Source organism: Neofelis nebulosa, chromosome 4, assembly GCF_028018385.1.
Source record: "Neofelis nebulosa isolate mNeoNeb1 chromosome 4, mNeoNeb1.pri, whole genome shotgun sequence".
NCBI classification, from domain to species: Eukaryota; Metazoa; Chordata; class Mammalia; order Carnivora; family Felidae; genus Neofelis; species Neofelis nebulosa.
The window spans coordinates 97,684,536-97,699,969 of NC_080785.1; the positions used below are offsets into that span (position 1 = coordinate 97,684,536).

Genomic DNA, 15,434 nt, shown 5'->3' on the forward strand with positions numbered 1-15,434 from the left:
AGGGCACTTTTTGGGATGAGCAATGGGTGTTATATGTAAGTGATAAATCACGGGAATCTACTCCCAAAACCAAGAGCACACGGTATACACTGTATGTTAGCCAACTTTACAATAAATTATATTTACAAAAATGAAAATAAATTAAAAATAAAATAAATTAAAAATAAAATAAAAGAGAGTGGCTGTCTTTGCACAGAACTATGTTTCTAGCCACCAGACTAACAACAACTGAGTCATGTTCTGGAGTTCTAGAGAAGATCATTTATCTCGAGATCTACATGCCTGAAGCATCCAAAGAACAAAGTTCGCGATAAAATAATTGGTAAGAAATGACCGGGGCACCTGGGTGGCTCAGTGGTTTAAGTGTCGGACTTTGGCTCAGGTCATGATCTCACTGTTTATGAATTCGAGCCCTGCCTCGGGCTTTGTGCTGACAGCTCAGAGCCTGGAACCTGCTTGAGGTTCTGTGTCTCCCTCTCTCTGTGCCCCTCCCATGCTCATGCTCTCATTCTCTCTCTCTCTCTCTCTCAAAAAATAAATAAATGTCAAAAAAAATTTTTTTTAATGTTTTTTCAAAAAAGAAGTAACAGTAACAATAAACACTTTTCCTGGAGCACTTGCTGGGTGCTGCGTGTGTTAGGCATTTTATATCCACAATCTCAAGCCCTCCTCACAACAACTCAGGGGGTAGACACTGTAATTGAACCCCTTTTGCAGATGGGAACACTGAGGCTCAGAGGTGTCTACGTAAGCCGCACATCCAGCTGCCAGGGAAGATACTGGCACTTTGTCCTGAATCAGCCCAGACCCGCTGCTCTCCAGTGAGCAGGGACCTCACTCCAGAAACGTCGTGTTCTCACTCATTCTCCTTTCTCAGTTCTGGATGTTTCTAGGGAGAAGCCCCCTGTTGCATAATAAAGAATTTGGGGAGATTTCAAAACCCTTGGCATTTCCCCAGTGAGAGCAGTGTCTTTGTCATTCATGAGCCCCTGGGAGCACGCTTGAGTTTATGTTCATGAGTGATCCAAGGTGGGTCTCTAGATAGCTTCTGGATGGGGTCTGATCACCAGCGGAACTAACCATGTGATTAGAAGTTTGCAACCTTGAGGGGTGCCTGGGTGTCTCAGTCAGTTAAGCATCCGACTTCGGCTCAGGTCATGATCTCATGGGTCGTGAATTCAAGCTCCCTATTGGGCTGTCTGCTGTTAGCACAGAGCCTGCTTTGAATCCTCTGTCCCCCTCTCTCTCTGTCCTTCCCGCATGGTCTTTCTCACTCGCTCTCAAAAATAAATATTAAAACAACAAGAAAAGAGAAGTTTACAACCTTGAGCCAGCCTGATCTCTGGATAGAGGGGTGCCAGCTATGGAGTTCGATCACATGGCCAGTGATTTGATCAATTATGCCTTTATAATGAGACCCTGATAAAACCTCTGGGCACTGAGACTCAGTGAGACTCCTGATTGGTGAGCACACGTCAGGGTGAAGGTGACAGACCCTGACTGCACAACATGGGGGCCAAGAACCCTCCCAGACTTTGTCCCTATGTATGCATTCATTTGGCTGGGTGCTGAACTGTGTCTTTCATAATAAAACTATAAACATAAGCATTTGTGAGTCATTCTAGAAAATTGTATGGACCTGAGGGGTCATGGAAACACCTCAATTTGTAGGCACTCAGTCAGAGTATGGGGTGGCCTGGGGAACCCCAAACTTGTGGCTGGCTTCTGAAGTGGGAGCAGTTCCGCGAAAGTCACAGCCCTTAACTCGTGGGATCTGCACCAGCACCGCTGTCCAGGTAGAAAGGGCCAGAACTACATCTCAGGACACCAGCTGGGGATGGCGTCAGAACATGCCTTCCCTTCCCCCCACCTCACGCTCCTTCTTTGATAAGGGGGCAACCCTATGTCTGAAGGAAGCTGGAATTCTAGTGCACGTGGCTGGCAAGGATGGATTAAAATCAGCTTATTTTCAAAAAAAACCTTCCTTTTGGCTGAATGTTAAATCCACTTGATGTACAATAGCTTCAGAATGCATTTCAAATGAGCTGGACGGCCGCCATGTTGGGAGCTGCCCCGTGCCTAGTCAGAACAGTGGGAAGTGATACGAAATCCCCTAAACCTGCACAGCAAAAGAGAACACTGTGGGTCAAGGCAACCCGCAGAAAGGTTGTTCCCTGACCTTCTGTCTTGTAGGTCAATGGAATGTCGGTCCGTTCTTCTCCCAAATGCCTCTGAGAGACTTGAAAGAGCGCGTTGTTTGGTGCTCCTCTGCAGAGGAGGGTGAGTGATAGAGGTCACACGGTTACCTGTGACCTCAAGTGCCACATTTATCTAAGCTCAAGGAGAAGGGGGAGGGAGCCTCAATGGGAACTGTGGCTTTTGTTCTTTGCGTGAACTTCAGGGGAAATACTCATCGTGATGCTTCATGACGTCATCTTTGGAAGGATGAGGGTCAAATGGGAGGCATCCAGGGCTCTGGGTTCATGGAGCAGCCAGTTTCTTAAGACTAGCGGGGTGGACACTGGCCCTGCAGTGAATCTGTAACTGACAGCCGGCCCGAGAGCCTGAGACAGAAACAGGGGGAAGCAGTCTCTCAGTCAGGGGACCGTGGACAGTCCCGGAGCCATGACTCAAGGAAGACACGCTGGGATTTTCCATTTGTCCTTCGGCCAATGTGATTTTTCTTGTCTACCAAGTTTACCGCTTATTAAAAATTATCTCTGGGCAATACGTCCGGGTATGTTTTGGGTGAGCATTTGGAGGTTTAGAATCAGCCTCCAATGAAAATGCAGGTATTTCTTGCGTTGGCTCACCGGGGACATGGCCGCAGACCCCTCATCTTGGTGGTCAGGAGAGCAGCTCGGCTCCCTCCCTTCTCCCCCAGAGCCCTGGCTGGCTTCCACCTCAGCAACGGAACTCCTTGGCCTGGCTGTTCAGTAATCCTCGGCCAGCTGGCTGCCTCCTTTTCCTCTGGGAACGAAGTGAATCACACCTCCGCAGTGCTGTTGGCCCCTTGCAAGCCCCGAGGGCCGGGGGCCTGTGTCTGCCAGCTCAGAGGATCCGCAGCCCAACTTCTGAGCGGGGATCACGTGGGGCCCTTGAACTTCTGAGCACGGAAGGCTTCCCAGCCCCAGGGGAACAACACAGATCTGGAGACCTGCAGAATTCAAACGGTGCAGGGCTGGCTGCTCACCAGGCAGGGCAAGCTTTCTGGTTCCCCTCTCCTTAGAGGCCCGTGCAGGAAGGCAGGGGGTGGGGCTGGGGGTGTTCTGGCAGGCGGGCCCAGCAAAGGAGCGCACCACTTGGTCCTTTCCCCGCATTCCCCTCAGCTGCCCTCAGAGAAGGCACACTTCCATCTCACGCAACCTCCGGCGGCTTGGTCGGTGCACGAGCGGGACACCAGGAGCGCGCCAGGTCATACATACTAGCAAATGCTTAGCCGAGGTTTCATTTCAATGGCTCGGGGCTGCAGCGCTGGGAGGGAGGTGACCCCTGCCATACCCTTTGTACCACTGGCATCAGAGGCACACGTTCCAAGGCTAGACCTTTTTCAAAAGCGGAGATAGGACAGGGTTTTAGCTGCCTCTACCTGGGGCGACTAGGGGATCCTCTGGATGGAGCTTGAGCAAGCATCTTAACTAGACATCAGCGGTGCAGGAAGAGAAAAGCCACACACGCTTCCCTCCCGCAGCTTGGCCAGGCTGGACCACGTCTGCAGCAGGCCTCTGGCCCGGGGAAGGGCCCTCAGGCAAGGTGGCCTGTGCCCCAGCGATGCCCCTGCTCCTTCCAGCCTGCCAGGGCTGCCTGTCCCTCTCACCTGGCGAAGGCCTGGGCAGGCTCAGCCGATGTGTGGGCTGGACCTGCAGGGCTGCAGCGGGTGGGGAATCAGCTTTACTTTCTTAAAACGGTCCTGTCGCACGAAAGGAAGTTCACCCCTATGCACTATTAACTGGGGGATTCCGTGGAAAGTTCCTTGCTTACCTGGTGAAGAGCCAGGGATGGCAAGCCCTCCCTGTGCGTCCTGGGCACCATCATTGCCTGAGGCGTGCTCTGCCTTTGCAAGGTGGGGATGGGGTCAGCCTCCCAGGGGAGCGGGTGTGGGGGGGGAATCTGGGAGCGGATTGTGCAGAGCCCCCCTCGGCCCCTCTCTCCCCTCTCCTGCTTCCCCGGAGCAGAGCAGCTCTGGGCCCCGTGTGAGTCCAAAGACACCTCCTCCCCTCCCCACTCTCCCACATGCCGCCTGTCATACGCTGCCAGAAGGTGGTCTTAGAAATCATTTTCCCTGAGAAGATCAAAATAATTTCCCACTCCAGTCTTGTCCCCAGCAAATTCCATTCCACACATCTGTCGAAACCTGCCCTCGTCCTTGTCACCTCTTATCTCCCAGGAGGGCAGGCATCTGTCCCGTGAGCCAGTTGTTTTTGAGGCTTGTCTGTTCACTGTAACGTCAACCCCTTTCTCTCTTCTGCCTCTTTTTTACTGGAGGATGGACACAGTTAAGCTTCTTATATGACGGATGGAAGGAAGGCAGGAAGGCAGGAAGGCAGGAAGGCAGGAAGGAAGGAAGGAACGGAGGGAGAGAGAGAGGGAGGGAAGGGCAGGGGAGGGGAAGGGAGGGAGGGGAACAATCACAAGAAAAATCCAACTTTCCTCCTCTCCTTGACCCACCGTGTCTTTCCTTTCCCTTAGAAGTAGCATATTTCATACTCTGATTTCTCCCACCTCAGTAACACCACTAATGCTGTAACATGTTGTATAGAGGATGGAAGCATCCTGTCACTTAATCACAGTGCTTTCTCTTTCTTCCTGGAGACACAGAGCAACATGTGTCTTCGTCTAGGTGGCCATCTTGGATGTGATGAAATGTGGCATGCTACTCGAAAGAGGCCACCAAATTCCCCTTTGTAACACATTTTTTGTCCCTCAGCTGTTGTCATCTGGTTTCTGTTCCCAACCATTCCACTGAAAAGCACTTCCCGTGGTCACCCAGAACGTCCTAGCTCCCAGCCCCAGTATTTTCCAGTCCACGTTTTCCTTGACCTACGTGTTGTTTTGGCAACATTGGCCTCCTGATATTTGCCTTCCTGTTTCTAGACCACCCCTGCTGTCTCCTGCCATCCAACCTTCCTCTCTTCCCCTGCCACCCTCCTTCCCATGTGCCTACCCCTCCTCTTGGCCCATGGGGCTCGTTCTTCAACCTACCCCACCTACACCTGGCCATGGTACTCTTCACCATTTGCTTCATCTGTCACCTGTGTACCAGACGCTCCCGAGTCTGGACACCTGCCTGCAGCATGTCTGTCCTTGTACCTTCATTCCCTCTCAACCTGGAACCATTTTCTCCACAGAGAGCATAGGGCAATGTCTGGAGACACTTTTGGTTGTCACAAGCAAGAGTGGATGCTCCTGGCGTCTAGTGGGCAGTGGCCTGGAATCCACTGAACGTCCTACGCCATGCGGGACCGTTCCCCCACAAAGGCTACCCGATGCACAACGGCAACAATACAGAGGTTGAGAAGCCATGTCACATGCCCTTCAGATGGACAATGAATGACCCACCAAATGCCCTCTGATCATCTTCCACCGGGTACTCTGTGCTTGTCTGTCCCTCCCACTGGGCTAGATGCCTACAGGCTCACGGTGCTTTGTTCACCTCCCTATCTCAGGTCCCTGTCGAGGAGTCTGAATAGAGTCTTAGGCATCCAGGCAACACTGTGAATTAGCGGGATGTGTAACTACTGCCAGCATCATATCCCCAGATAGAATGTATGTCATCTGAAAGCAGGGACCCTCATAACCTGCCAGTGGGTGTCGAGAGGGAAGGGTGGAAACCGCAGGGGAAGCGGAAGATTCCGGTTCAGGTGAGACGATGTATAGAACCCAGGATCCCACACCTCTGCTGGGCTAATCATGCCTGTGGCCACATAATGCTGGGGAAATTTTAAAAAGCCAAAAAACAGTTTAGATTCAATTACTATTTCTGAAAAGTATAAAGAGGTTGAATAACTAGGTAGAGGAGGCATGATCTAGGTCTACGTTGGTAAAGTGAGATTTTTTTTTAAGCTAATATTAACAGAAAGATGGGCCCAGATTATCCTTCGAATAGTAAGTCCATTATGAAGTAAAACCAAAGGTGGAAAGCTGCCCAGAAAAGGAAAAAAAAAACAGAGGAGAAAAGGATGAATAAGATAATTTGGCAGTGGATTAATTGTTCCATCTATTCTAGCATTCTCTTATTAAATTCTCCTTTGGGTAATACAGAACATCTTTGAGTTCCCCAAATTACCTAAACTTTTATGAAATGCCGAATAGATTGCACCCCTACCATTTCACCTCAAACTCTGCTTCTGAGTCTACGTGGGAGGTGGGTTTTTCTTTTAATTTTTTAATGTTTATTTATTTTTGAGAGAGAGAGAGACAGAGTGTGAGCGGGAAGGGGCAGAAAAAGAGGGAGACACAGAATGTGAAACAGGCTCCAGGCTCCGAGCTGTCAGCACAGAGCCCGACGCGGGGCTCGAATTCACGAACCGTGAGGTCATGACCTGAGCCGAAGTTGGATGCTCCACTGAAACACCCAGGCACCCCCAGCAGAAGGTGTTTTCTTTAAACAAAGCCTTGAACTGCACCCGACTGCCCGCTCACATGAACTGAATCTATGGCATGTGCCCCATTCCTCGGGAACCCCATTTTCCTCCTGTCCTGTCTATAAACCTTGTGTGTCGTACTTTACCTTGACCTCCACAGCATACGGCTTTGTAAGCCAATGATTTTTTACTGAAAGTGGAGAACAAATTCTTTTTTTATTTTTTCTTGTATTCATGTGGATGCCTTACGTGAGGGCTCTAGTTATGGAAGCAAAGACATCGGGGCTCATGAGAGAAGTCTTCCCTTGTGAATTAGGAAAGCTCAAAGAGTCCCTATGACTGCAGAATCCCTGCTGGGAGATGGGGCGGGACACCTGGGTCTCCCACAGGATGGAAGTCCCCTGGGGACTTGCTGACGTACCTACAAGCGTGTGCTCAGGGGCCACGTGCATTATCCCCTATATCCCTTGAAGAGAGAGGATCACTTATAAAAGAGAAACCAGTTCAGTTGTTAGACATTGAACCTTATTCGCATCCTTCCCCAGAGTCTGATGAAGGGATAAAATGAAGCAAAACGATTATGGTTGTAACCGGCGTGCCTCCCAGGTAGGCACCCTCACGGACGTCCCCACCGGCAGGTGCATCAGCACCCCAATTTGGGGAGGAAGAATGGGAGTCTCAGGACAGATGCGCACTCAGCTTGTCTGTGTGTGGGGGGGCGGGGTGGGAGTGGGGGTGGGTAGGGTCTGGGTCCAAACACAAGCTCTGGATCCTTCCCAGGGAAGCCGCTCTCCCTTCAGCTACGGATCAAATGAACGACCCTGGAACAATTTCAGTACAAAGCGCTTTTTATTGACATTGTAAGAAACATGGTTCTTTCTTTTTGTTACAAAAGGAGTAGGTGGTTCTGAAAGCAAAAGTAGAGTCCACGCGTGGCGGGACCGCAGCCCTGGGCATGAGGTGGGCTTGGGGGCCTCACCGCACGGCTGCAGGCTGATCCGAGACGGCCCCGGGCCGGCCACATCCGAACACTACGCCTACAATCCTTAAATGTATTTACAGGTGTTTTCTTTTAAAAAAGGATTACACATTTTATTCTTTTAAAAATCTAAAAAAGGCGAAAAAAATGAACTTGTATCTTATTTTACACGTTTGCAGGATACACAACGGTAACTTGTCAGAAGAGAACATCCTCCATCAGTTCAAAACAACACGGGAAACCGGGTTACGAGACAGCTCAGACTCGGCTACAATCGTGTGCTCACGGCCGGCCGGGGAGCGCGCGGCCCGGAGGCCCGGTCCATCCATCGGGCGACACCAACTGGTCCCTCGCATCGACGAGATTAACATAAAATAAGGCACATACATCGCAAGAATCACAACTGCGGCTCGAGAGGATGAGCCAATATATGAGGAGCAGGGTGCAGTCTCGTCAGCTCTCCAGAAAAGAACACGGAATGGTTTAACCTGTGAAACTATGGTGAACACAGATGTTCAACAGGAGGACCATGTACGAGCCTGCACTGAAAGGCAGGATGTGAAACTAGGCAGTTGCTGCTGTCTCCCTCAACGCGTGGGGCAGGAAAGCAGAGAGAAGGTTGGAGGCTGGGGTGGGTCCTGTCCCAGCTGACGCCAAGTCCACAGACTTGTACGTGGCCCCGACAGACCCTCCTTCCACTTACTGTCCAGCATGACTGCACTCCCGGAAAAGTATGCCTTCTTCCTCCCTCTCCCCTCGTCCCCCTCTTTCTGAGATTTCCATGGAGAGAAGCCAAATGTGGAGCTGAAGCAAGGGTATCTCCTGCAAATCTAAGGGTAGAAGGTAAAAGTAGGAAAAGAAGAGGTGAAGGAGAACAGAGGCACAAGATGACAATGGTCCTCACCCAGCTGCCGTCCATCCTTCCACGAAGGACGAGGGTGACGTAGGAAACGATGGTAACTGAGAAATGGAGGTCGCCTCTGGGAATTTTACTGGGGAGGGCCGTGTGGTGCCAGGGACCCGCTGTCCTCACTCAGGAGACGGGAGAACGCCCAGGACCCAAGCTTTGAGACAGAGGGAGGACGGGGGTCAGACCAAACCGTGAGAGCATGTAAGATCAAGACCTGGAGAGGCTCGGGTTTGTGGAAAAAGGAGACTCGGGGAATGGATCACTGATTTTGTGACCGGATCCTGACCTGTGTGAGGAAAAAGCCTGGCTCTTTTCTGTTGGAACTTGGTAGACTCCACTCCACTGAGCTCAGATCAGTAGCCGTCTTTTGCTCTGGGGCTCTGTTCCACAGCAGATGCATCCTTTGACCTAAAAGCAGGTGCTGGCTGTGGGCGGGAAAAGTCTCAACACCCCTCTTGATTTCAGGGAACATCCAATTGAAAGCAAACCCAACTTTGTTAGCCACAAAGTCCCAAAGGGCACGTTTACCTCCACGCTGAGATTCTTGGTCCAAATGAGAGAACACAAACGTGAGAAAAATGGGCTGGATCTAACATTTTGTTTTCCTATGACCTATTATTTTATTTGACTTGACTTTGTCTAATACTAATTCAAATGGCAGGAATAAAGGGGAAGAGCCACCCAATTGACTCATGAATCACTCTGGATAAATCCAACTCCAGGGTCAATGGGAAAAAAGGAGCAGGTAGTCTGAGGTGTTAATATTTTATTATTAATAGTTTACATATTTGTAAATGTGAAATGCTGGATAATCCATGTACTCTGTGCACACATAGTATGTCTTTTATGTGTATCGACTGCACATGGGAAGTAGCTGTACTCCTTTTAGTCTTTAAAATGTTTTAATCCAAAACGAAAGTACAAATTAAGTCCACATTCAGGACTAACTGCATAGAACATTTAACTTCTTAAATGGATGCATCGTTTAATAGACTGGGTGTAAGAAAAGGCATCCATCCACACAGCTACTAACCGTCCTCCCCAGTGCTCTTAAACACCAACAATTGTTAAAGGGATTTATTCCAAAGGTCATCATATGTGAGCTTTTTCTTTCACAACTAAGTTTTACCAGTCCCTTAAAATAGGGCACTTAGAATAGAAATACTCCTTCACTACAGTGGAATTAATATATGGCAATGACATAGGCGGCTGCTGGGTTGTTTCAATACCTATATACTTGGAACTATATATAATCAATTCTCAGTTACCTATGATGATGGGTAAAGAGATGGAACTATCATTAACAAATACAGCAAACCCACAAATGTTCCCCCAACTATTTCTACCCAGTAGCTTCACTCTACAATCTACCTAACTTCTCGTCGGGACAGATGCAAGTAGCAAACTCGTGGCCCTTCCCCTCTCTCCCTGGAGCGCGGAACAGCATCGAACGGTCGTGGGGACGGAGGGAGAAAAAGCAAGACAGATAACCGAGGAGTTGAGCGTGTAGACGTACCTGCCCTGAGTGCACTCACGGACAGGAGAATTCTAAACCCCAACCGTGAACAAACTAGTTCATCTGCCAGAGCCCCAAATTCCCGCTGTGTGCAAGTGTCGAAAGCATGCCCTGACCTGAACTGGGGCGGGGGGGGGGGGGGGGGGGGCGAGGAGGGGGAGCAGGTAAAAAAAAATCGGTTATCTCTGCTACAGCGCCCCCACCAGAGATTCTTAAACTCACTATCCTTATTCCGATTCTTGTGCCCAGTGTGGGAATTACCAAAAACAAAAACAAAACAAAACGAAAACCCTCCAAAAAACCAAAAACAAACACAGAGCACATGTAAAGGGAAATTTGGAAAGCTGGAAGCGTCACCCCTCGGTCAAAAAGCACACCAACTCCTATTTCCTTTGAGTAACAGAGAAACATATCAAATCCTTTCGTCTGACCTCTCTTTGAAAAGAAATGAGAACATGCACATCGCACATTTACACTGGTTTACTAGAAAGGGGGATGGGCTTATAGTTTAAAAAAAAAAAAGAGGATGGTTCTAGTGTAACAATACTGATTCAAAACTGAAATGGAAGACAGTTTCTCCCTAGAATACTTTAGGGTTGTTCAGAGTCCTTTTCCATAAAAGGAATATACTTGAAACACATCCCAGTTAGGTGAGATGAGATTGCTAAAATACATACAGAACTAAAAACAAAACAAAACAAAACCAAAAAAACAGCAAAAAAACCCCCCAAAAAACAAAAAAAACTGAGTCCATTTAATCTTTTAAACTCCTAAAGTTTCACGTTGGTTGGCAGCCTTCTCCCCTAACGCCCTATTGCATAACCGCAAGGAATTTGCTTTCTTCCGCGAGGGAGGTCAGCAAGGAGCTCATGTCCCCAATGGCCATGTTGGTGGTGCTCACGGACAGCGCGGGCAGCGGGAGGGACGCGCGGGGCGTTGTGAGGCGGGAGGAGGAAAGGGAAAGGTTCTGAATGATGCTGGGGCTCAGGGCTCCTGACATCAGGCTGGCGTGGTCCCCGTCGTCTATGATGGCGTCAAAATCAATCTGCACCCCTTCCAGGTCATGGCCGTCAAGGCCGTCAACCGTGCTGGTCACCTGGTTAGCACCCGGGGAAAGTAATTCAGAGTTTTCGGCGCTGGCCCCCTGTAGTAGGCAGTTGGCTTCCGAGATGGAGAAGGAACCAGTCTTCATGTCGTGCTGACCGAAGCCAACGGGTTGGTCATAGAACTGACCAGAGTAACCCTGCACGTTAGAACACAGCTGATGGGGCTGCCCTTGCATCTCCGTCTTGATGCCGTTCACCTTGCAGGTCTGACTTGTGTCACTGAGCTGTCCCTGCTGCAGAGAGAGGCTGCCCCTCAGCGCAGCCTGGCGCCTGCCGCCCCCGTAGCCGGCACACGGCTGGTAGCCCCTGGCGGCCGCCAAGCCTGCCGGCTGGCTGCCAATGCAGGGAGGCCCCGGCAGGCCGCTCTCCGGCCCTTGATAGACATTGAGGTGTGAGGTAGCACTAACCTGCCCTAGCATCTGCTGAGCGCCGCGGCCGGCCCCTGGGTGGTGCACGCTGTCGCTGAGGAGCTGATGGGCCAGGTACCCTTGTCCCACCAGGTCTTGGGTGGCCATGCCACTCACCGCGGCTCCCGCGGACTCGCCGGGCACCCCCGGCGACAGGCCAAACTCTGGCTGGCTCCCGCTTCCCTGCGCTGAGGTGCTTTTCAGCTTTGCCGCTGGAATCCCGGCCCCGCAGACGCCATCCGGCAAGCCGGGCGCCCCCGGCTGCCTGTTGAGGCAGTTCCCGTACTGCTGGGCCTTGTAGGGCTGTGCGTGCAAGGCGTTTCCGCTGTGCTCGGGGCCGCCGTAGGAGCTGCCGGGCTCTGCGAGGCTCTGGTAGGCCCCGGCTGGGCCAGCTCCGCTCCTCAAGGCATCCTGTGGGTGCGCGCCCGGGTTGCCGTAGAGGCCGAAGGTTCGCGGCTGCGGCGCCGCGGGCCGCGGGCCGCATTTCAGCTTGGAGGAGCACAGGTCGGCGCTGCCGGAGCTGACTTCGTTCCACTGAATGGGCAGGTCGGATTTGCTGGCTTCGGTGCAGGGCTGCTCCAGCCGGCGGTACTGCTGGCCGGCGTGGCCGTCGGGCAGCCCCGGAGGCTCAAAGTCCCCGGGCCCGCTCCCCAAGCCGGGCCCGGGGGGCACTTTGCCGTCGTCAGAGACGGCGCTTTGGAAGTGCTGCTCGTATCCCGCTTGGTTCTGGGAATTCAAATACTGCACCACGTCATCGGGCAAGAAATCCTCATCGTTCAGGTTCACGTCGGCGTCCACGGTCAGGGACTCCAGGGTGATGTTCTCAGTGATGCTCGGAGGGCAGGGAGACGGCAGGAAGTGGCGGGGCGGGCCGCCCTCGGGCCGAGTGTAGTTCTGAAGCACTAAGTTCCGCTTGTCCAGGGATGGGGGCAAACCCGGGGGGTCGAAGCCGTGGAGGCTGCTGAACCGCTGCACGCGGGGCAGGGAGAGGCTCTCGGAGACCGTCCTCACCGGGTCGCTGGCCCTCCTCACGCCGTTGCCCAGCACGTCCGGGGGCAGTAGAGGGCGGCGGCCCGACCCGTGGGCGCCCCCGTCGCTACACCTCCGCGGAGGGTGGACGGGGGGCAGGGCCCCCGCGGGCTCCCTGCCGTCGCCGAGCAGGGCCATCCGGGTCTTCAGGCTCATCCTCTCCATGTTGGGCAGCGGCGTGGGGGGCGGCCCGCCCGTGGCCGCCGCGTACTTGGCTTTCAGCCGGTACTGCTGCGCAGGCGTGAGGCTGAGCAGGCTGGGCAGGCCCTCGCACTGGCTGGCCTCGCTGGACCTGCGCGACGCGTCCGTGGAGATGGGGTCGTACGAGTCAGCCACGCTCACGTTCTGGGGCCGGCCCTCGGCCTGGGACGCCTCGCTGGACCTGCGGCTGGAGAAGCAGGGGGAGATGCCCGAGGAGCGCCGGCTGCTCAGGTAGGCGGAGCTGATGGTGCTGGTGCTGCTGTCCCTCCGGTTGAGCATGTTCAGCATGGTGATGTCCACACCAGAAAGGTCGCTTCTGTTCGGGAGCAGAGTCATGGGCCCGCCCAAACTGCAGCTGGTACTGGGCTGAGTGCCTGCGGAGGAAGGGTGGGAAACACGGATTCGTTTCAGGGTGACGTGGAACAGGCCCCAGGATTACAAGTCGGCGGGAAAGCTGGTCGACCCCCGGCTTAGACAAAACAGTAAAATCACCCTGGATCAGTTAAGCGGCTTCACACGTGGAGGTCTAGGGCAAGATGAAGAGTCCTGGGATGTGCACACAGTGCCTGGGTTACAGGCAAGGCCAAGGCCATTCCAGGAGTGTCATATGGACTGGAGGGCTTCCTCGGACATCCTGAGAAGGGGGAGTCTGCCTGAGCTGGTGGGTGGGGAGGTTCCCCCTTTAGGATATGGCCCCGGTATTCGGTGCAATCTCAGGAGCGAAACCTGACATGGGCCTGCCAGTGCAAAAGGCTGCCTGGCTTCCCTTGAAACGTCAAATCAAGGTGGCTGCTGAACTGGGTCACCTGGGTGGCTCAGTAGGTTAAGCGCCTGACTTCAGCTCAGGTCATGATCTCATGGTACGTGAGTTCCAGCCCCACATCCGGCTCCGTGCTGACAGTTCAGAGGCTGGAACCTACTTTGGCTTCTGTATCTCCGTCTCTCTGCCCAGCTCCCACTCATACTGTCTCTGTCTCTCTTAAAAATAAATAAACATTAAAAAGAAAAAAGGTGGCTGTGGAACTCCCAACTGTAGACTGGAAACCAGATGGCAATGCTAACCCCAAATGTCTTTGTTGCAGGGATCTCCCCACCCTGGTCTAACAGCTACAATTTCACCATCAGAACGGTAGTCATGCACACAGTATTATCATCCTGTGTGCTACTTTCTGTTTCGGGATCATCCCCTTATTACCTGTTTTTAAAATATGGACTCCCCAGAAAGGCAACCCTGGCACGTACATATGGTGACAGTATAATTTGAGGACCAGGGGACATGCCAACACACATCAAGCCTGGTTCCTCTCACACTGGTTTGTACAGAAAAGAACAGACAGCCCTGAGCTGACGTGAGGTAGGACACGGAACTCACCGTTTCCTATGAGAGGAGAGACTGCAGGGGCTTTGGGGGGTAGAATGGGGTTCAGTCGTGGCAGTATTCCATTCACTTGTTTGAGCCTTTCTAGTTTTACGTGTTCCATCCATTTGGTCCCTGCCGGATTCCTCCTGGCTTGCAAAGCGAGGGCCGTGGTGGCAGTGGAAATGGTCGAGTCCATGATTGGGGTTTCGTCGATGGCCCCGAGGTCTCCCACACCCCCGCCGTCGGTCAGAGGAAGCTCGAGCCCACTGTTGGAATAGTTGCTGATGGGGGACTGTTGGCTGCTGCATGAAGACTGACCACCAGGGCTTGGCTGAGATGTCTGCTGGGGTCGAGAGGAAAGCAGAGAAACGTCACCGCGAAGGAAAAAGGAAAGGGAGCTGGGAATGAGAGCTCATGCAGACCTAGCCCCGCAGGGAGCTCAGCGGGTTGCATGAGAAGAACTACGTGCTGGTGAAGGCAGGCGGCTTCCCTCGACCACAGAGACTGATGGAATGCCAGGCGGATGTGCAGTGGGGGCGATGGAAGCGGGGCTTGCTGCACGGGGCGTGACTGGCACCACCTCCACTTGTGGAATCCCGCCCCAGAGGCCAGCTCTGCAAACACTCCCTCAGGTGCAATCCCGCTTGTACGACCTGACTTTATCCTCCGGGCAAAATACTTGGTCACTCTGAACCTCAGTTTCCTTATCCCTTTTAAAAGGGGGATGTCTTCCTTATCTTCGGGACCGTTGTGGGAATTGTGAGGCCTGGAAAGCACACGAAATATAAAAAGACCTGGGAAACATTTACTGATTGGCTCTGAGAGCATCAGCTGGTCTTATTATCCCAGGTGGCTTTGGCCCAGAGGTTCATACTGCTTGGCTACAGCATACGTGGAAGCTGAGCACCAGCAGCACACGAGACCCTCTCTGAGCTATTCAGGGATGGTTCCCCAAGCTCTCTGTGACCTCTGCCTCTTTCTGTGCGTACCTGACTGCTCTGTAGAACCCCAACCAGGCTGTGGGTAAAGGCAGCTGTAGGAGGCACAACCTCCATCACTTAGCTTCGGCTGTACCCGGAGGGGTGGTGGGGGTGGGGGGCTTGAAAGGCTGCAAGTTACAGCCATCTGAGTCTGGGGAATGATCGAAAGTGCCTTGGCATTTCTCTAGGAGAATCAGGCAACGTCTCCCCGCCCCCAACCGCGTGGACTGTGGAAGACAATTCTGCAACTAGACAGAAACTTGATCTAGTCCACTGGTTCTCAGTCAGGGAGAGGACACCCCCCCCCCCCCCACCCTGGAGCTCCTGGAGCTGGGGAGCAGAAAGCTGACTGTCCTCAGGTC

General features: G+C 52.7%; 1 protein-coding gene across 6 annotated transcripts in view; it reads right to left on the minus strand.

Moving 5' to 3' along the window:
- Nucleotides 1-7,414: 7,414 nt before the first annotated feature.
- GLI3 (GLI family zinc finger 3) overlaps nt 7,415-15,434 on the minus strand; it is a 281,330-nt gene continuing 273,310 nt past the window's right edge. For 5 of the 6 annotated variants that reach the window (XM_058725474.1, XM_058725476.1, XM_058725477.1 and 2 more), the window contains 2 exons: nt 14,105-14,435; nt 7,415-13,106 (listed from right to left, as the gene is read on the minus strand). In XM_058725474.1, the coding sequence (XP_058581457.1) occupies nt 10,801-13,106; nt 14,105-14,435 (2,637 nt within the window). In that variant the 3' untranslated portion in view covers nt 7,415-10,800. The remainder of the gene's footprint in view (nt 13,107-14,104; nt 14,436-15,434) is intronic. The other variant, XM_058725475.1, reaches the window with a different exon arrangement.